We start from the raw sequence: 21,792 nt of genomic DNA on the forward strand, positions 1-21,792 counted from the left end.
GATTCTCGTTACCTCTGACATTGCGGCTCTGCTCTTCGTTCCGCCCTGCCTGTTTATGTAGGACACCGCTGTGACGTTGTCCGACTGAACCTGAATGCCACGATCTTGCAGAAGATGTGCCGCTTTAAGAAGACCGTTGTATATGGCCCTTAGTTCCAGAACGTTTATTGGAAGGACAGATTCCTGACTTGACCACCTTCCTTGGAAGTTTTCACCCCTGGTGACTGCTCCCCAAGCTCTGAGGCTTGCATCCGTGGTTAGAAGAATCCAGTTCTGAATCCCGATCCTGTGGGCCTCGAGCAGGTGAGAAGTTTGCAGCCACCATAGGAGTGAAATCCTGGCTTTTGGGTGACAGGCGTATCCGTTGGTGCATATGAAGATGTGATCCCGACCACTTGTCCAGGAAATCCAGCTGGAAGAACCGTGCATGGAAACTTCCATACTGTAGAGCCTCGTAGGAGGCCACCATCTTTCCCAGAAGGCGAATGCACCGATGAACAAATACCCGGGCTGGCTTCCGGACATCCCGGACCATTGATTGGATCACCAGCGCTTTCTCCACTGGCAGAAACACTCTCTGCACTTCCGTGTCGAGTATCATCCCTAGGATGGGCAGTCTCCTTGTCTGCTCCAAATGTGACTTTGGAAGGTTCAGGATCCACCCATGAATCCCGGAGTAGTTGAGTTGAGAGAGCAATACTCTGCAACAGTTTCTCCCTGGAAGATGCCTTTATCAGCAGATCGTCCAGATATGTAATTATGTTCACTCCCTGTTTGCGGAGAAGGAGCATCATCTCCGTCATGACCTTGTTGAACACCCTTGGTGCTGTGGAGAGGCCAGATGGTAATGTCTGGAACTGATGGTGACAGTCCTGTAGTGCAAACCGCAGATAGGCCTGGTGAGGCGGCCAGATCGGAATGTTAAGGTACGCATCCTTGATATCCAGGGATACCAGGAATTCCCCCTCTTCCAGACCTGAGATCACAGCTCACAGTGATTCCATCTTGAATTGGAAAACCCTTAAGTAGGGGTTCAATGACTTCAGGTTCAATATAGGCCTCACCGAACTGTCCTATTTCGGTACCACAAACAGGTTTGAATAATAACCCTTGTTTTTTTAGGTGAGGTGAAACTGGAACAATGACATTTGTTCGTACCAACTTTTGAATGGCTTCCTGTAGGATAGCACTTTCTGTCAGCGAAACTGGTAAGCCTGATTTGAAGAATCTGTGAGGTGGGAGTTCCTGAAACTCTAGTCTGTACCCCTGGGCAACAATATCTGTCACCCAGGGGTCCAGGCACGATGACGCCCAGATGTGACTGAAATCTTTTAGTCTCACTCCCACCTGCCCGATCTCCAGGCTGGGAGGTCCACTGTCATGCTGAAGATTTGGAGGAAGCAGAGCCTGGCTTCTGTTCCTGGGAACCTATTGGTGTAGGTTTTCTGAATTTTCCCCGACCTCCTCTAAAGAAGGTGGAGGAGGGGGTTTCGATTTTTTTAAATTTTGCTGTCCGAAAGGACTGCAGTGTAGGCGTAGGATAAGATTTCCTAGCCGGTGCTGGTGCGAACGGAAGAAATGTTGACTTACCCGCAGTCGCCATGGAAATCCACGCATCCAATGCGTCCCCAAAGAGTGCCTGACCTGTGAAGGGCAGGTTCTCCACACTTTTTTCTTGGCTTCTGCATCCGCAGTCCATTTGCGTAGCCAGAGTCCTCTGCGTGCCAACACTGCCATGGAAGTAGCCCTTGCATAAAGCAGGCCAATATCCTTCATGGCCTCTGCCATGAAACCTGCAGAATCCTGTATGTGATGTAAAAACAAGTCTGTCACTCCTATCCATAGTATCTAATTCCTCAAGTTTTGTAACTGACCACTTTACTATGGCTTTGGAAATCCACGCACAAGCAATAGTGGGCCTTAAAGCCACGCCTGTAGCAGTGTTTAGTGATTTGAGCGTAGTCTCAATGTTGCGTTCAGCCGGCTCCTTTAAGGCGGTTGAACCAGGGACAGGTTAAACCACCTTTTTAGACAACCTAGATACGGAAGCGTCTACTATAGGTGGGTTTTCCCACTTTTTTCGGTCTTCTTCAGGGAAAGCGAAAGCAACGAGAATTCTTTTAGGGATCTGGATTTTTCTCTCTGGGTTTTCCACAGATTTTTCAAACAAGAAGTTTAACGCCCCTGTCCCAGTCCCAGTATAGGAGAGCAGGGCAGGTTGGCTGACTAAAGCTGGCTATACTCTGCTCACAGTCTGCACACAGTGTGCATATAGTTTCCATTCACAGCATGAAGTTGGCAGAACAACAGTCTGTAGGATCTGACAGGTTTGATAACCAAACTGAATGATCCAGACCATTTTTCTCTAGCATCCATAAGGGATATTGGGGACAGATTAGTATGATGGGGTATAGACTGGTTCAAAGGAGCCAGTGCACTTTAAATTTCTTCAGCTGGGTTTGTTGGCTCCTCCCCTCTATGCCTCCTACAGCTCAGTTTAGAAAAAAAGTGCCCTCAGGAGAGGATGCACACACTGCAAGCTGCAGAGTTTTTCTTCAATTTCTTTTAAAGTTTTATTTCTTTCGGGATGCTGTTTGGGCAACAGAATACCTGCACCGTGGAAGTTAGGGGGGGGTCGGTCACCGGCCTCTTGAGGTGCAGAGCAGCTTCCCCGCTGCAGGACCAACGTCCTGAGGGGCTGTTTGTTCAGCATTACATGGCGCCTTGGCTATCGCAGCATGCCGCACACCCCTAACGCGTGAGACTGGATAATATCAGTTGTAACAAACCTTTGTGAGGTTACATACATTGGGAGACATGGCCAGTATAAATATTCAACGGTAGCTCTGATGCCATGGCGGGGGGGGGGGGGGAGGGGCGGAGCGGAGCTACACGAGAGCGGGCTCAGCAGCATTTTGGCGCCTTCCTCTGCATAGCAGCAGCAGCCTCAACCGCTCCTCCATATCAGTCCCTGGTTTGCTGGTACCGGGTGTAGAAGGGGAGAGCCCGCTATATCTGTGCACAAGGAATATCCCTCAGGGATTTCTCATTTCTCTGGCGTCCTAGTGGATGCTGGGAGCTCCGTAAGGACCATGGGGAATAGCGGGCTCCGAAGGAGGCTGGGCACTCTAGAAAGATCTTAGACTACCTGGTGTGCACTGGCTCCTCCCACTATGACCCTCCTCCAAGCCTCAGTTAGATTTCGTGCCCGGCCGAGGTTGGATGCACACTAGGGGCTCTCCTGAGCTCTTAGAAAGTTATAGTCTTAGAATTTGTTATTTTCAGTGAGACCTGCTGGCAACAGGCTCACTGCAGCGAGGGACTAAGGGGAGAAGAAGCGAACTCGCCTGCTTGCAGCCGGATTGGGCTTCTTAGGCTACTGGACACCATTAGCTCCAGAGGGATCGACCGCAGGCCCAGCCTTGATGTTCGGTCCCGGAACCGCGCCGCTGTCCCCCTTACAGAGCCAGAAGCAAGAAGATGGTCCGGAAAATCGGCGGCATGAAGACATCCTGTCTTCACCAAGGTAGCGCACAGCACTGCAGCTGTGCGCCATTGCTCCTTATACGCACTTCACACTCCGGTCACTGAGGGTGCAGGGCGCTGGGGGGGGGCGCCCTGAGGCAGCAATAAAAACACCTTGGCTGGCTAAAATACCTCAATATATAGCCCCTGGGGCTCTATATGAGGTAAATACCCCTGCCAAAATCCCATAAAAAGCGGGAGAATACGCCGCGAAAAAGGGGCGGAGCCTATCTCCTCAGCACACTGGCGCCATTTTTCCCTCACAGCTCGGCTGGAAGGAAGCTCCCTGGCTCTTCCCTGCAATTCTACAGTACAGTAAGAGGGAAAAGAGAGGGGGGGCATTAAAATTGGCACTGTATACAGTATATTATATTGAAAAGCAGCTATTGGGGACATAACTCAGTTAGTCCCTGTATATATATATATAGCGATCTGGTGTGTGCTGGCATACTCTTACTCTGTCCCCCCAAAGGGCTTTTGTGGGTCCTGTCCTCTGTTGGAGCATTCCCTGTGTGTGTGGAGTGTGTCGGTACGGCTGTGTCGACATGTTTGATGAGGATAATGATGTGGAGGGGGAGCAGATGCCTTTAGCAGGGATGTCACCCCCTGGGGGTCAGACACCTGAGTGGATGGTATTATGGCAGGAAATGAGTGCACGTATAGACTCCTTACATAAAAAATTTGACGACATGCCGACTGTGGGACAGCCGAGTCTTCAGCTCGTGCCTGTCCAGGTGTCTCAAGTCATCAGGGGCTCTGAAACGCCCGCTATCTCAGGTGGCACAAGTAGATGTCGACACGGATACTGACACCAGTGTCGACGACGATGAGTCAAATTTAATGCCCGTTAAGGCCATTCACTGCATGATTGAGGCAATGAAAGAGGTGTTAAATATTTCTGATTTACATCCAGGTACCACAAAAAAGGGTATTATGTTTGGGGAGAAAAAACTACCTGTAGTTTTTCCCCCATCAGATGAATTAAATGAAGTGTGTGAAGAAGCGTGGGCTTCCCCTGATAAGAAATTGGTAATTCCTAAGAAGCTACTAATGGCGTTCCCTTTCCCGCCAGAGGATAGGTTACGTTGGGAAACACCCCCGAAGGTGGATAAAGCGCTCACACGTTTGTCTAAAAAGGTGGCACTACCGTCCCAGGATACGGCCGCCCTTAAGGAACCTGTTGATAGAAAGCAGGAGGCGATCCTGAAGTCTGTATATACACACTCAGGCATTATACTCAGACCAGCTATTGCGTCAGCATGGATGTGCAGTGCTGCCGCTGCGTGGTCATATAAACTGTCAGAAGATATTGACACGTTAGACAGAGACACGATCCTGCTAACAATTGACCATATCAAAGACTCAGTCCTATACATGAGAGATGCACAGAGGGAAATCTGCCGGCTGGCATCTAAAGTAAGTGCATTATCCATCTCTGCTAGGAGATGCTTATGGACTCGCCAGTGGACTGGAGATGCAGATTCCAAAAGGACAGGCTGGAATTCGAGGCGACTCCACCCCGCCGTTTCCTAAAATCCGCCTTGCCGATTGCTCCCTCAGACAGGGAGGCGGTGCTAGCAGCGATTCACAAGCTGTATTCCCAGCAGGTGATAATCAAGGTACCCCTACTTCAACAAGGCCGGGGTTACTATTCCACACTATTTGTGGTGCCGAAACCGGACGGTTCGGTGAGACCCATTTTAAATTTGAAATCCTTGAACACATACATAAAAAAATTCAAGTTCAAGATGGAATCGCTCAGGGCGGTTATTGCAAGCCTGGACGAGGGGGATTACATGGTATCCCTGGACATCAAGGATGCTTACCTGCATGTCCCCATTTACAATTCTCACCAGGAGTACCTCAGATTTGTGGTACAGGATTGCCATTACCAATTCCAGACGCTGCCGTTTGGACTCTCCACGGCACCGAGGGTATTTACCAAGGTTATGGCGGAAATGATGATACTCCTTCGAAAAAAGGGAGTTTTAATTATCCCATACTTGGACGATCTCCTAATAAAGGCACGATCCAAGGAACAGTTGTTAGTGGGAGTAGCACTATCTCAGGAAGTGCTGAGCCAGCACGGTTGGATTCTGAATATCCCAAAGTCACAGCTGGTCCCCACGACACGTCTAATGTTCCTGGGAATGATTCTGGACACGGCCCAGAAAAAAGTGTTTCTCCCGGAGGAGAAAGCCAGGGAGTTGTCTTCTCTAGTCAGAGACCTCCTAAAACCAAAACAGGTATCGGTGCATCACTGCACGCGGGTCCTGGGAAAGATGGTAGCTTCTTACGAAGCAATTCCATTCGACAGGTTCCATGCCAGAATTTTTCAGTGGGACCTGTTGGACAAGTGGTCCGGATCGCATCTTCAGATGCATCGTTTAATAACCCTGTCTCCACGAACCAGGGTGTCTCTTCTGTGGTGGCTGCACAGTGCTCATCTTCTGGAGGGCCGCAGATTCGGCATACAGGACTGGGTCCTGGTGACCACGGATGCCAGCCTGCGAGGCTGGGGGGCAGTCACAAAGGGAAGAAATTTCCAAGGACTATGGTCAAGTCAGGAGACTGCCCTTCACATAAATATTCTGGAACTAAGGGCCATTTACAATGCCCTAAGTCAAGCAAAATCCCTGCTCCTACACCAGCCGGTGCTGATCCAGTCAGACAACATCACGGCAGTCGCCCATGTGAATCGACAGGGCGGCACAAGAAGCAGGACGGCGATGGCAGAAGCCACAAAAATTCTCCGATGGGCGGAGAATCATGTACTAGCCCTGTCAGCAGTGTTCATCCCGGGAGTGGACAACTGGGAAGCAGACTTTCTCAGCAGGCACGACCTCCACCCGGGAGAGTGGGGACTTCATCCAGAAGTCTTCCAAATGATTGTAAATCAATGGGGTCGTCCACAGGTGGAAATGATGGCGTCCCGCCTAAACAAAAAACTAGAGAAGTATTGCGCCAGGTCAAGAGACCCTCAGGCGATGGCTGTGGACGCTCTAGTGACACCGTGGGTGTACCGGTCAGTTTATGTGTTCCCTCCTCTACCTCTCATACCAAAGGTATTGAGAATAATAAGAAAGCGAGGAGTAAACACAATTCTCGTGGTTCCGGATTGGCCGAGAAGAGCGTGGTACCCGGAACTTCAAGAGATGATCTCAGAGGACCCGTGGTCTCTGCCGCTCAGACAGGACCTGCTGCAGCAGGGCCCCTGTCTGTTCCAAGACTTACCGCGGCTGCGTTTGACGGCATGGCGGTTGAACGCCGGATCCTGAAGGAAAAGGGCGTTCCGGAGGAAGTCATTCCTACGCTTATTAAAGCCAGGAAAGAGGTCACAGCAACTCATTATCACCGCATATGGCGGAGGTATGTTGCATGGTGTGAGGCCGAAAAGGCCCCAACGGAGGAATTTCAACTAGGTCGATTTCTGCATTTCCTGCAAGCAGGAGTGAATATGGGCCTAAAACTGGGCTCCATTAAGGTACAGATCTCTGCTCTGTCAATTTTCTTTCAAAAAGAACTAGCTTCAGTACCTGAAGTTCAGACATTTGTGAAAGGAGTGCTGCATATTCAGCCCCCATTTGTGCCTCCTGTGGCACCTTGGGATCTCAACGTGATGTTGAGTTTCTTAAAATCACATTGGTTTGAGCCACTAAAAACCGTGGATCTGAAATATCTCACGTGGAAAGTGGTCATGTTATTGGCCTTGGCTTCAGCCAGGTGAGTGTCAGAGTTGGCGGCTTTATCATGTAAAAGCCCTTATCTGATTTTCCATATGGATAGGGCAGAATTGAGGACTCGTCCCCAGTTTCTCCCTAAGGTGGTGTCAGCGTTTCACCTGAACCAGCCTATTGTGGTGCCTGCGGCTACTAAGGATTTGGAGGACTCCAAGTTGCTAGACGTTGTCAGGGCCCTGAAAATATATGTTTCCAGGACGGCTGGAGTCAGAAAATCTGACTCGCTGTTTATCCTGTATGCACCCAACAAGCTGGGTGCTCCTGCTTCTAAGCAGACTATTGCTCGTTGGATTTGTAGTACAATTCAGCTTGCACATACTGTGGCAGGCCTGCCACAGCCAAAATCTGTCAATGCCCATTCCACAAGGAAGGTGGGCTCATCTTGGGCGGCTGCCCGAGGGGTCTCGGCTTTACAACTTTGCCGAGCTGCTACTTGGTCAGGGGCAAACACGTTTGCAAAATTCTATAAATTTGATACCTTGGCTGAGGAGGACCTGGAGTTCTCTCATTCGGTGCTGCAGAGTCATCCGCACTCTCCCGCCCGTTTGGGAGCTTTGGTATAATCCCCATGGTCCTTACGGAGTTCCCAGCATCCACTAGGACGTCAGAGAAAATAAGAATTTACTCACCGGTAATTCTATTTCTCGTAGTCCGTAGTGGATGCTGGGCGCCCATCCCAAGTGCGGTTTATCTGCAATACTTGTACATAGTTATTGTTAACTAAATCGGGTTATTGTTGAGCCATCTATTGAGAGGCTCTATTGTTTCATACTGTTAACTGTGTTTCATATCACGAGTTGTACGGTGTGATTGGTGTGGCTGGTATGAGTCTTACCCGAGATTCAAAATCCTTCCTTATTGTGTACGCTCGTCCGGGCACAGTATCCTAACTGAGGCTTGGAGGAGGGTCATAGTGGGAGGAGCCAGTGCACACCAGGTAGTCTAAGATCTTTCTAGAGTGCCCAGCCTCCTTCGGAGCCCGCTATTCCCCATGGCCCTTACGGAGTTCCCAGCATCAACTACGGACTACGAGAAATAGAATTACCGGTGAGTAAATTCTTATTATTACAGTCTCTCTGTTGTTTACACAAAAAACGCTGACAGCCTCACTGGGGATGTGCAGTGTTGGGTGCGTTGGGGTCCTCTCTCCTGTCTCCTCTCACATGCAATAGGGCAGGCTTGTAATATAGATGAGGCTGTGTTGTGTGTATTATTCCTGTTTTTTTCTGCTTCACAATGGTAAAACAGAAGTTATGCAATGTATGTAATGCTAGATTCTCTCCTAGTTCATCTGGCTCAGTATCATGTAAACAGTGTAGTCAGTCATCTCAGAATGCTGATATCAATGTGGGTCCAGAGCCCTCCTTGTTGGGGGCTATCAAAACTATGATGTCTGATATGTCCTCTCAACTCACTGCAAATGCCAATTAGTCTCGGGCACTGCAACAAGCAGTGGCTAGCCTAATTGCTAACACCCCCCCCCCCCCCCCTTCAAGTCTGCTTCGGGTGCACAAAAACATGCTCTACCTGCACTTCTCTCAGATACTGTTGATTTACAGGATGATGTGGACCCCATAAGTGGGGATTCCACCCCTACCCAGGGTATTGAACCCCCCCATATTGGCTATTAGGGATGTGTTAAAGCTCCCCCTGGAGCAGTCATTTTTCCTCCCACAAGACAAATTGGCAGTCACATTTCCTGATTCCAAAGAATTGGTTGACTTTTTTTTAAAATAGCATGGAAGAATCCAGATAAAAAATATCAGATGTCAAAGCGGTTTTTGCATACATTCCCCTTTGCCCCTGAAGGCAGAAAATTCTGGGAAGAGTCTCCAGCAGTAGACATCTCAGTCTCTCGCCTTTCTAAAAAGGCGGTACTCCCTTCTCCGGGCTGCTTTACGGTAAAGGACTCTTCAGATTTTGAGACCACTCTAAAATCTATTTACATTGCTGCAGGTGTTGCTCAAAGGCCAAGCATTGGTGGTTGCTGGATGACACATGCAATTCATACCTGGGCTAATCAAATTAAGGAAGGTCTCTCGGGCGATATGACCTTGGTTAATACTGTTACTTTCCTGAATCACATTCAGGACACTGCAAGAGTCCTCTGTGACTCCCTTAAAGAGTGGCAATATTAATTCTAGGACCACGGCTATGGCTGTGTCTGCGTGCAGAGCCATATGGTTGCGTCAGTGGATTGCTGATGCTGACTCCAAATGTAATGTGGAATCTCTTCCCGTCACAGGTGAATGGCTCTTTAGAGGTGAATTGGACACATGGATTTCCAAAGCTACTGCTGGGATATCCACATTTCTCCCTTCGGGGGATCCACTTGCTAGACGTACCTACCCAGGACCGTCTACTCAGTCCTTTCGGTCCTCCAGATTTCGATCTAGGGCCAGAGGGGCCTCCAATGCTCCAAGGCTCCAGAGGAAAACCTAAGAAACCAGCTGTTGCCGGATTTCAGGACCAGAACACCACATCTACTGCCGCAAAGCCTTTGGCATGACTGCCCTCCTAGCCCAAGGAAATCTCGTGGTGTGGGCGCTCGGTTATGTCGCTAGAGCGACATCTGGGACGGTTCCTGCCAAGATGCTTGGGTAAGGGTCCTTATCTCTCTGGGTTACAAGCTGGAGTTTGACGGTGTTCCTCCCTAATAATTTTTCAAATCAAGCTTACCAGCATTGGAAAATATACGTGGTACACTACTACTGGCCATAAACAAGTTGTTCCAGTCCCCAGTCATTGTTCCAGTGCCCCTACTACAACAAGGACAGGGTTACTACTCCAGTCTGTTCGTAGTACCAAAACCAGATGGGTCTGTGAGACCCATTCTGAATCTGAAGTCCTTGAATCCTTACCTGAGGGTTTTCAAATTCAAGATGGAATCTTTGAGAGCGGTGATCGCAGGCCTGGAACAACAGGAATTCCTAGTGTCCCTGGATATCGGGGACGCTTACCTACATATGCTTAACTACATATCCCAATTTGGCCTCCTCTATCTGAGGTTCAATCACTACCAGTTTCAGGCGTTACTCTTCGGCCTGTCTACAGCTCCGAGGGTGTTCACGAAGGTGATGGCGGAAATGATGTTTCAACTCGGGGTCCAGGGTGTCAATGTAATTCCATACCTGGACGATCTCCTGATAAAAGCGAGTTCCAGAGAGCTTCTATTGCTCCACATAGATTGCGCTATCCAACTTCTGTCGCACCATGGCTCTGCAGAAGTCCCACCTGGAACTGGCTCAGTGGCTCCTGTTTCTGGGGACGCTGCTACTGGATACTGTAGCACAGAAAGTGTTCCTCTCAGAAGAAAAAGTGAGAACACTTCAAGAAATGGTTTGCATGGTGCTCCGTCCTACTCGAGTCTCCATTCTTCTTTGTATAAAATTGTTGGGAAAGATGGTGGCCTCGTACGAGGCAATTCAATTCGGAAGGTTTCATGCCAGACCATTTCAATTGGACATCCTGAACAAGTGGTCCGGTTCCCATCGTGAGATGCACCGGAGGATTCGGCTGTCACCTCAGGACAGAATTTCTCTCCTGTTGTGGCTACAGTCCTCCAACCTGCTGGAAGGTCGACGCTTTGGGATTCAGGTTTGGATCCTCCTCATGATGGATGCGAGTCTGAGAGGATGGGGAGCTGTCACCCAAGGGGCGCAGTTCCAGGGCAGGTGGTCTGCCCAAGAGGCTTTACTTCCGATCAACATTCTGGAACTTCGGGCTATCTACTTCAGGCATCCCCTCTACTCCAGGATCAGGCGATCCAGGTGCAGTAGGACAACGCCACGGCGGTGGTGTACATCTATCGACAAGGAGGAACAAAAATCAGGGCCTGCATGTGAGAAGTGTCCAGAATACTCCTCTGTGCAGAAAGAAATTTAAGATCACTGTCCGCAATCTTCATTCCGGGAGTGGGCAACTGGGAAGCGGACTTCCTAAGTCGCCACGAACCTCCATCCGAGGGAGTGGGGACTACACCCTCAGGTGTTTCAACAGATCGACAGGTGGAGATTCCACAGATCGACTTGATGGCCTCTCGTCTCAACAAGAAGCTTCGCTGCTATTGCTCACGAACCAGGAACCCTCAGGCGAGCACAGTGGATGCGCTGACATCGCCTTGGCCTTACCAGCTGGTCTACCCGTTTCCTCCGATCGATTCTGCTGATCCCAAGGGTGCTCAAGTGAATCGGACATCAAAGAGTGGAAGCAATCTTGATACGCGGCTCTTCTGGACATATCCGTAGAGGACCCTTGGCCTCTACCACTAAGAAGGGATCTTCTTCAACAAGGACGTTTGTGTACCCGGACTTACGGCGGCTTTGTTTGATGGCATGGAAGTTGAGCAGAATATCCTAGCTCACAAAGGACTTTCCAAAAAGGCCATTGACACTATGGTGCAAGTCAGAAAACCTGTGATGTCAAAACACTATAAACATGTCTGGCGGAGATATGTCTCTTGGTGCGGAGAACGCACATATCCCTCTGCAGAATTCAACTTGGGAAATCTTCCAGAAGAATTTGGCTCTCTTGCCGGAAGTTCAGACCTTCTTGCAAGGGGTGCTTCACATACAACCTCTATTCGTGCTGCCTACGGCACCTTGGGAGCTGGATGTAGTGTTACGCTTTCTACAGTCCTCCTGGTTTGAACCTCTGACGACTGTAGAAGAAAAGTACCTCACGTGGAAAACGGTGATGTTACTGGCCCTGGCTTCTGCTAGGCGTGTCTCAGAATTGGGGGCCTTATTGTGTAAAAGTCCCTACTTGGTCTTTTACGAGGACAGAGCGGAGCTCAGGACTAGGCAGCAGTTCCTGCCGAAGGTCATCTCTGAGTTCCACTTGAATCAACCTATTGTGGTTCCGTCAGGTTCTGGCACTTCTGCTCCTCCGGAGGCATTGGATGCTGTGTGAGCCTTGAAGATCTATAGAGAGAACAGCTCTGATCAGAAAGACTGATTCCTTGTTTGTGCTCTATGATGTACATAAAAAGTGTTGCCCTGCTTCTAAGCAGTCCATTGCTCATTGGTTTAGGCTTACTATCCAACAGGCCTATGTGTTGTCAGCTTTACCTGTTCCACAGTTTCTGAAGGCCCACTCTACGAGATCAGTGGGGCCTTCCTGGGCGGCTGCCCGTGGAGTCTCAGCCTTGCAATTATGCCGAGCTGCTACCTGGTCGGGGGAAGAACACCTTTGTGAAGCTCTGCAGGTTTCATACCCTGGCCAAAGAGGATATCTAGTTTGGGCAGGTGGTGCTGCAAACATCTCCGCACATTTTCGACCATTCTGGAAGCTTTGGGACGTTCCCATCTTACTAATTCCCCAATATACCTTATGGATGCTAGAAAATAGGATTTTATTTACCTACCGGTAAATCCTTTTCTCGTAGTCCATAAGGGATAGCCGTTGCTGGTCGTTTTCTGTTGTTGGTGTGCTGGTGTGTGAATCTCACCACTCCTTGTTATGTTCCTTCTCTCAAGTATGTCCTTTCTCCTTCGGGCACTATTTTACCTATAACTGCCTGTGGGAGGGGTCATAGAGGGGAGGAGCCTGCACTCCCAGTTGAAGACATTTAAAGTGCACCGGCTTCTTTGGACCCCGTCTATACCCCATCGTACTAATTCCCCAATATCCCTTATGGACTGCGAGAAAAGGATTTACCGGTAGGTAATTGAAATCCTATTTTTTTCAGCAGTTACCAAGTTATGAGCAATCATGGTTCAGTACTATACACTTACTAAGAATCGTTCAAACATTGATGACCATAAGTTTTGTCGTACTAAGCCTAATGAGTCTTATTGATTTTAAATTACTTTGTGTTCCCTAATTATCATAGCTACCATTGGTAAACCCCAGAACAGTACCCCAAAATTGTCACCTAGTTTTCCGAGAGGTTACTACAAAATGTATATATCATAGAGCAGTGTAATAGGGGTTGTACAGTAGTATGTGTATGGGAATTCCAATGACTTTGTATGATGACATCACATGAACGTCCATTTCACATTCGGAAGTGTTAGAACAAAGCTAACAGCGGTACGCCTTGGCAGCCACGTATATGTGGTAAATTACTTAGTCCTTATAACGGTACATCTTGGCAGCCATGTGTATATTGTAAGTGACTTAGGGGGATAGTCAGAGTAGTTAAACAAAAAAAGCAAGCAATTGGGCAAAACCTTGTTGCACTGCAGGTGGGGCAGATGTAACATGTGCAGAGAGAGTTACATTTGGGTGGGGTGTGTTCAAACTGAAATCTAAATTGCAGTGTTAAAATAAAGCAACCAGTATTTACCCTGCACAGAAACAAAATAACCCACCCAAGTCTAACTCTTTCTGTACATGTTATATTGGCCCCACCTGCAGAGCACATGGTTTTGCCCAATTGCTTGCATTTTGGTTTGCTAACCACTCTGAATAACTCACTTAGTTTTAATAGCAGTATGTCCTTTGCAGCCATTTATTTTTTTATTTTCTGTTTCATGAGAGAGCAGATAAATCAGATTGAAATGTAATTTGTTATTGCAGGTAACAAAAATCCACCCATCTGTTCCTGAACTCTCTTTGGTGTTTGGAAGTGCTATGGAACCAAAACATGGGGCTCAGAATCCTGAGGACAGTAGTAAGAAAGTTCAGCCGTGTTCCTCCACTACCAAAGTAATAAATCAGTTTATGAATGCAACCCATCAAAATAATAATCTACACGGGAAAACCACCTCTCTAAAGTCATTGGGGGTTCCTGTAAAAAATAGCAAGAGCCAAGCAGCAAAACCGTCCAGAGGGAAGTACTGTACAGGTGATAAGCTGCCTACTCATGGGAACGCCAGAAGCTCCACATCCTCCACTTCATCCTCTTCTCTTTCTACACCTCAAACTGGCACATCCCCTGACACATCAGTTCATCAAGTCAGAGGCTCGCCTGGTCAGCAGCTAAACTGCAGTGTGAATGGGTCATGCCCAGAGCAATCAACCATGACACCCACAGCCTATCCTAGACAGTCCTCTTTGCTGCAGTCTCCCAACCACAATGTAACCTTTCCTCATCAGACAAGGCAGATTGCTGAAAGTCCTAACTATTCCCCTTGTCATAAACCCAATATTTGCAACTGCTGTCACAATATTGGTCCGATGCAGTGCCATTCTAGTCCATGGCCTGCTGTGAGTTACATAAACCATTGTGGCATGGAGAGTCCATCAGAAGCTCCTGGGAATGTCATTCCTCCTTATCAAAACATGGCTTGCTCCAGTGCCTGCTGCACTCGCCGGACAAGTACTGGGAGAGTACGGAGTTGTTCACCTCCAGTGGACAATGTAACGTCACCGGGCAGAAGGGATTCCTTGCCAATGAATGCTTGCAGCTCTCACCAGTGCCTGCATGCTGCGTCTCCAGCGGTGCCTGCCCCCGGTGGGATGTTAGGACTGTCTACAGAAGCCTACCAGCTGCTAGCAGAGCAGGACAAGCAACTGAAACTGCTCCAAGCTCAGGTTGGTGAAGGTTATACCAGTTCATTTTATGTTCTGCCCAAAGCCTGTTCCTTATCGGTTCTTCCTAGATTACCGTGTCCCGTAATTTTAAATTGCATGTAGCATTACAGAAAACGGATTACGATTTGCTAATACAATGAGAAAATAGATTTTAGAAGTGACAACCGTTTCACAGCTGATGCTTTTTCAAGCAAAGGCCAGACTTCATGAGCGGGATGTAATGAAGCCAGAGTTCAGAGGTCGTGCGGGATGCCTGCCGAACTCTGACTTTTTTTTTTTTTCTTTTTTTTTTAAAGGGGCAATCATGTACAAGGCATGGTTTAGCCTTGTACAAGATTGCCACTTTAAAAAAAAACGTCTTGAGTTCAACAGTCATCCCGCGCTGAACTCTGACTTCCTTCCATCCTGTCCCTGGTCATTAAACTTGCTTGACAGGCTCAAAATGAAATCTTGATGAGCCTAACATTGTGGCAGAGAGGACTGAGAAGTAGAATGCTTTGGGATGATGCGTTTGAATGTTGTATGATCAGTGAAGGGCGTTGACATAGTGCAGATGGTTTGGCCATGCGACAGCAGCTTTGTATCCTCGTTTTTTTGTGATTCAGGTTTAGTGGTCCCTTTTAAGAAGAGAGCCCCTCATATTTGGTAAGATGTATCAAAGTTTGGAGAGTGATAGTGGAGAAATATCAAGAACCAACCAATGTACTTCTGTCACTTTACAGGCCTTGATACATCTTGCCTGTTGTGAGAGATCTGACTCCATAGGGCAGGGGTGGGGAACCTTTTTTCTACCAAGGGCCATTTGGATATTTATAAAATCCTTCGGGGGCCGTACAAAAATTCTAAACTTAAAAAATTACCCTGCCCCTTAGAGGTACTGTGTGTGCGCGCGCGCCCAAAAAAATGGGTGTGGCCAATTAAAATGGGACGTGATACACATATGCCCCCAATAGTGCAGTGCCAAATCCACAATTGTCCCCCACAGTGCCAGATCCACAATTGCCCCCCACAGTGCCAGGTATACCAATTGCCCCCCACAGTGCCAGGTATACCAATTGCCCCCCACAGTGTCGGGTATACAAATTGCCCCCCACCCCACCCCACTGTGCTGCTGCTGCTCCATCCGGCGGCATGTCAGGTGGTCAGGACAGGGAGGAGAGCGCGGCTATGTCGGGCGGCGGCGTGCAGGACTTCAAACCAGCCGCCGGTTCGTGAGCCAATCAGAGCTCGCGGTCCGGCAGCGGCGGCTCCTGATTGGCTCACGAACCGGCGGCTGCTTTTGAAGTCCTACATGCCGCCGCCCGACATAGCCGCGCTCTCCTCCCTGTCCTGACAGCTGAGACACGCTGCCGCCGGACTGAGCCGCTGCGTATCTCACTGACGCAAGCGGGTGGACCGGCGCTAACGGCTTTGCGGGCCTTATACGGCCCGCGGGCCGGAGGTTCCCCACCCCTGCCATAGGGGCTTATGTAGTAGCCTGCAAGATGAAGGCTGTTCAGGAATCGCGGGAAGTATGCCCATATTTTTAAATCAGCAATCATTTACAAGGCAAAACCAACCTGATTTTGCCTTGTAAATGATTGCCACTTTAAAAGTATGGTATACTCTCCAGGTTTCCTGCACAGCAGGCGTCTCGGTGCAGGCTATTACATAAGCTCCTATGGGGTCGATAAAATTTAAACGTGATTTGAATAGTGCCAGGAAGGAGGTCCTGGAGCTATTCAATTCTGTAGGCTGCTGTTCCTGACCAGAGGATTTCTGCCCGCACTCGACTAAACTTCTTTTGCAAAGCTGTTTTCTGGCATTCGCGTGGTGCAAACAGCATCGCCACAGGCACTTAAGTCGGAGAATGCCCGTTCTTATGACTAAACAGACGGTTTAAGGAGCAAGTACCAGCATTCTCCGACATAGTGCATGGAGTTGAATATTTCGGTGACCTCCTTCCCTGTTCTATTCGCATCACGTTTAGATGAATCGACCCCTATATATACTTATGTTCTGTAATACTGCAAGCTATTCTGTATTGGCCATTGAAGACTCCCTTTATGCATACACTATTTTATGCACATTTTATTCAAGACCCTATTCAGTTAAGTTGAAGGGACTCCTGCGAGAGACTAACGCATATTCCACTCTGAATAGGATGTCATTGTATACAGAGGCACAAAAGGAAAGTGTATATGCCTATTAAACCAAATTCTCACAGCCACATTTCTTTCCGCATTTGTAGATTTTGTATGTTTATACTGTTGGAAGTTGGTGAATGTAAAATCCAAGCTGTGTACTAATCTGTGTCTTATCTTTCAGATTCAGCGCTTGTTAGAAGCCCAAACGTCCCAGGGTGATTCCAAGTGTACACGTTCCACGCAGCAATGCGCGGAATCCACAACCGCTGCGGCAGAAACCTCTGAGCACACAAGGAAAAGCAGTGTCAGCATAGCCGTCAGCACAGGTACCATCCCCACTAAATGCTAATAGGGCACGGATAGTGCGGACAGCCACTAGAAAAAGGGCAGTGCACGCATGACGCACGAGACATTTATCATATCTTATCTACATAAAGCAGGATCTTACTCTTAGCCTAACCCGGCATCAGATGGCGAGAGCGGATCGCTGTGCCACATAGCTGCCTGGCTCTGGGAGGTTTTTTTGGAGACCTTAACTTATTTAGCGGATGATCTAAGTTAAACATGAATTTTAAAGATCACATGAAATCCGTATTAGAAAATATGAGCTGACAAAAATCCCCAAAATAACTGGTGGGGCTAAATATGGCCATCTTGGTAATTCACTATGCAGTGCACATGGCCAGTCGGTGATCCTGTATCGATCTTCTTGATCAATCTCTAATTGCCATATACAAAGTGATACATAAAAGTATCTCTAAATTAATTTCACATGTGTAGTTGCAGTCTACAGTAGGTCCAGGGGGCTGCGCTGCTGCTCTGACAAGAGACCAGTATATCGCAACAGGAAGAATCAGGTTTCGTGATATATTGAGTGAGCAGATATGACTAAAGTATCACACAGTATCGATCTGTTGTAGTGATCATTTTAAAATATCGGGTACTGATGTCCATCCCTAGTATACAGCACATTAGAGTTAGAAAGAATTTGGTCCTCTGAGCAATCGCCATAAGTTTAAGTATACGCTTTGTAGGCTTTAGTGCAGAATGTTTGGACTCCTGCACACGGCATGGTTCGTGATGTCATGGTAATTGAAAGGACCATGGTTAGTGATGTCATGGTAACTGAATGGACCATGGTTAGTGATGTCATGGTTACTGAACGGACCATGGTTAGTGATGTCATGGTTACTGAACGGACCATGGTTAGTGATGTCATGGTAACTGAAAGGACCATGGTTAGTGATGTCATGGTAATTGAATGGACCATGGTTAGTGATGTCATGGTAACTGAATGGACCATGGTTAGTGATGTCATGGTAACTGAATGGACCATGGTTAGTGATGTCATGGTAACTGAATGGACCATGGTTAGTGATGTCATGGTAACTGAATGGACCATGGTTGGTGATGTCATGGTAACTGAACGAATCATGGTTAGTGATGTCATGGTAACTGAATGGACCATGGTTAGTGATGTCATGGTAACTGAATGGACCATGGTTAGTGATGTCATGGTAACTGAAATGACTGCATGAAGCAAGTTTTTAAACTCTGAGATCAGATGCAGAACTACCGTATGCTGCCTGCAAAGCAGTGAGAGGATAAAGGTTTTCAGAGGGAAATCGGTTTCCCGTTATAGTTTATATCTGAAAATGTCAATGTTGCTTAGTTGGAATTGGTGTATTATGTTGACATTCAGACAGAATATTGCCACATTTTGAATGTTGACAATGGGACTTCTCTCTACACCCAACTACAGCCCAACACTACTCTAACCATAAACCTAATTGATGTCTAAAGTTAAAATCATTTAGTGATGTTACTACATACCATGTAGTGGCCCGTTTAAATGCATAACAAAGAAGCTTTCTCTGCGCCCTTCCCATTTAAAATACTCCCTGAGGAATTCACGGAGAGCACAGACCTTATTTTGAAAATGGTCTTGTAGCGGGACTGTCCGGGGGGAGGGGTGCTGCCAGTACATTAGCACCTCAAATATATACTCTGGCTCCTCCCTCTCCATGACCCAATTAGCTACTAAGCTAATTAGGGGCATAGAAGGGGAGGAACCAGTGCCGTAAGTGCCCGATCATTTGGTCAACATGAACCTAAAACAAAAGTTGACAGCACTTGGTAAAGTGTACTGAATAGTGCACATTCAAAACTACTACAACTACAGTTTGTATAGTAATCTGTGCCTATTAACTGATCAAAGGGAATGGCCACATAATAAAATACATGAGCATATAAATAATACTTGACACACTCAAAAAAACAATCTACTTCAAAATTCAGATATGTGCCTTGAAAAATCAATACCAGTGTATCCTCCTGGAAACTTCAATTGCTGGCAGTTTTCAACAGTAGATAAAGAATGTAGGGGCAGATTTACTAAGCCTTGTAGCGAGAGAAGTTATTTTTCAAGCACAGCCTGTAACATGACAGGAGCTGATTGGCTGGCACTTGAAAAAATAAAAATATAGTACCAGCCAAACCGCTCCTAACTGCCATGTTACAGGCTGTGCTTGAAAAATGACAGAAGCTGATTGGGTGGTACGTGATCTCTCTCCACTTTCTCTCACTCCAAGACTTGGTACATCTTAAGTCCCTTATAATTTTAAGGGGTATATTCAATAAGAGTCGGGTCTGCCGTGGGAGGGATGTCTGCGGCAGTGGGGGCAGCAGCGGGAGAGCTGCGGAGGAGGATAAGACGGAGAGGAGACGGGGGGAGCAGCGGCTGCAGCAGCGGAGGCTCACGGCGGCGTCCACCTGGCACCAGCAAGCAGGACCTCGCTTGCTGGAGCCGGGTGGACACTGCCGCTGGGTTCCTGCTCTACCCGCTGCGCCCCCTTCCGTCTCCTGCTCTCAGTTTACCTCATCTCAATCCAACTTTTTTTAAAGTCGGATTGAGATTGTCGGAAACGGAGCTAAAACCTGTCTGGTTTGGCCCCGCTTCCGACAATGTAAGCCGCCGATCGGCCTGGGTTTGTAGTGCTGTGGCTGAATGGACTGATTCCTTATCAGCGGAGATTGAGACCCTAGATAAGGATACCATTTAATGACCCTAGGGCATATAAAAGATGCTGCGTTATATATGAGGGATGCTCAAAGAGACATTTGTTTGCTAAGTTCCAGAATAAACGCTATGTCTGTTTCTGCTAGGCGAGGCTTATGGACCCGACAGTGGACGGGTGATGCCGATTCAAAGAGGCATATGGAGTCTTTGCCTTACAAAGGTGAGGAGTTATTTGGAGAAGGCCTCTCGGACCTCGTCTCCACAGCTACAGCAGGTAAATCGAATTTTTTGCCTTATGTTCCCTCACAGCCTAAGAAAGCGCCTCATTATCAAATGCAGTCCTTTCGTTCGAATAAAAGCAAAAGAGTACGAGGATCGTCCTTTCTTGCCAGAGGTAAGGGCAGAGGAAAAAAGCTGCACACAGCTAGTTCCCAGGAACAGAAGTCCTCCCCTGCCTCTGCAAAATCCACCGCATGACGCTGGGGCTTCCCTGGGGGAGTCCGCTCAAGTGGGGGCACGTCTTCGACTTTTCAGCCACATCTGGGTTCATTCACAGGTGGATCCCTGGGCAATAGAAATTGTTTCTCAGGGATACAAGCTGGAATTCAAAGAGGTGCCTCCTCGCCGGTTTTTCAAATCTGCTCTACCTGCGGCTTCCTCAGAGAGGGAGTTAGTGTTGAATGCAATACAAAAATTGTATCTTCAACAGGTAGTGGTCAAGGTTCCTCTACTGCAGCAAGGAAAGGGTTATTACTCAACCCTGTTTGTGGTTCCGAAACCGGACGGTTCGGTCAGACCCATTTTGAATTTAAAATCCCTGAACCTATACTTGAGAAAGTTCAAGATGGAATCGCTCAGGGCGGTCATCGCCAGCCTGGAAGGGGGGGATTTTATGGTTTCCCTGTACATAAAGGATGCATACCTTCATGTTCCAATATTTCCTCCTCATCAGGCGTTCCTAAGATTTGCTGTACAGGATTGTCATTACCAATTTGAGACGTTGCCGTTTGGGCTTTCAGCGGCCCTGAGGATTTTCACCAAGGTAATGGCGGAAATGATGGTGCTCCTGCGCAAGCGAGGGATCACAATTATCCCATACTTGGACGATCTCCTCATAAAAGCGAGATCTCGGGAGAAGTTACTGGACAGCGTGTCTCTGTCGTTGAAGGTGTTACAGCAACACGGCTGGATTCTCAATATCCCAAAGTCACAGTTGGTTCCTACGACGCGTCTGACCTTCTTGGGCTTGATTCTGGACACAGACCAGAAGAAGGTTTTTCTTCCAATGGAAAAAGCTCAGGAGCTCATGACTCTGGTCAGGAACCTATTGAAGTCAAAACAGGTATCAGTGCATCACTGCACTCGAGTCCTGGGGAAAATGGTGGCATCGTACGAAGCCATTCCCTTCGGCAGGTTCCATGCGAGGACCTTCCAATGGGACCTACTGGACAAGTGGCCCGGGTCACATCTACAAATGCATCAGAGGATCACCCTGTCCCCCAGAGCGAGGGTGTCTCTCCTGTGGTGGCTGCAGAGTGCTCACCTCCTAGAGGGTCGCAGGTTCGGCATTCAGGACTGGATCCTGGTGACCACAGACGCAAGTCTCCGAGGTTGGGGAGCAGTCACACAGGGAAGAAATTTCCAAGGTCTTTGGTCGAGTCTAGAGACTTGTCTCCACATCAACATCCTGGAGTTGAGGGCTATATACAACGCCCTACGTCAAGCGGAGGCATTACTTCGCGACAAACCAGTTCTGATTCAGTCGGACAATGTCACCGCAGTAGCTAATGTAAACCGCCAAGGCGGCACAAGGAGCTAGTTAGAAAGTATTGCGCCAGGTCAAGAGATCCTCAGGCGATAGCTGTGGACGCCCTGGTGACACCGTGGGTGTTTCGGTCGGTCT

The 21,792-nt window shown here is 48.1% G+C and overlaps 1 protein-coding gene across 1 annotated transcript in view; it reads left to right on the top strand.

Moving 5' to 3' along the window:
- The window catches only part of STIL (STIL centriolar assembly protein), a 121,238-nt gene that overhangs the window by 65,798 nt on the left and 33,648 nt on the right, over positions 1-21,792 (top strand). Inside the window, exons 12-13 of the mRNA XM_063939594.1 lie at positions 13,788-14,744; positions 17,052-17,196. Of these exons, the coding sequence (XP_063795664.1) occupies positions 13,788-14,744; positions 17,052-17,196 (1,102 nt within the window). The remainder of the gene's footprint in view (positions 1-13,787; positions 14,745-17,051; positions 17,197-21,792) is intronic.

Source organism: Pseudophryne corroboree, chromosome 9 (genome assembly GCF_028390025.1).
Source record: "Pseudophryne corroboree isolate aPseCor3 chromosome 9, aPseCor3.hap2, whole genome shotgun sequence".
Classification (NCBI taxonomy): Eukaryota; Metazoa; Chordata; class Amphibia; order Anura; family Myobatrachidae; genus Pseudophryne; species Pseudophryne corroboree.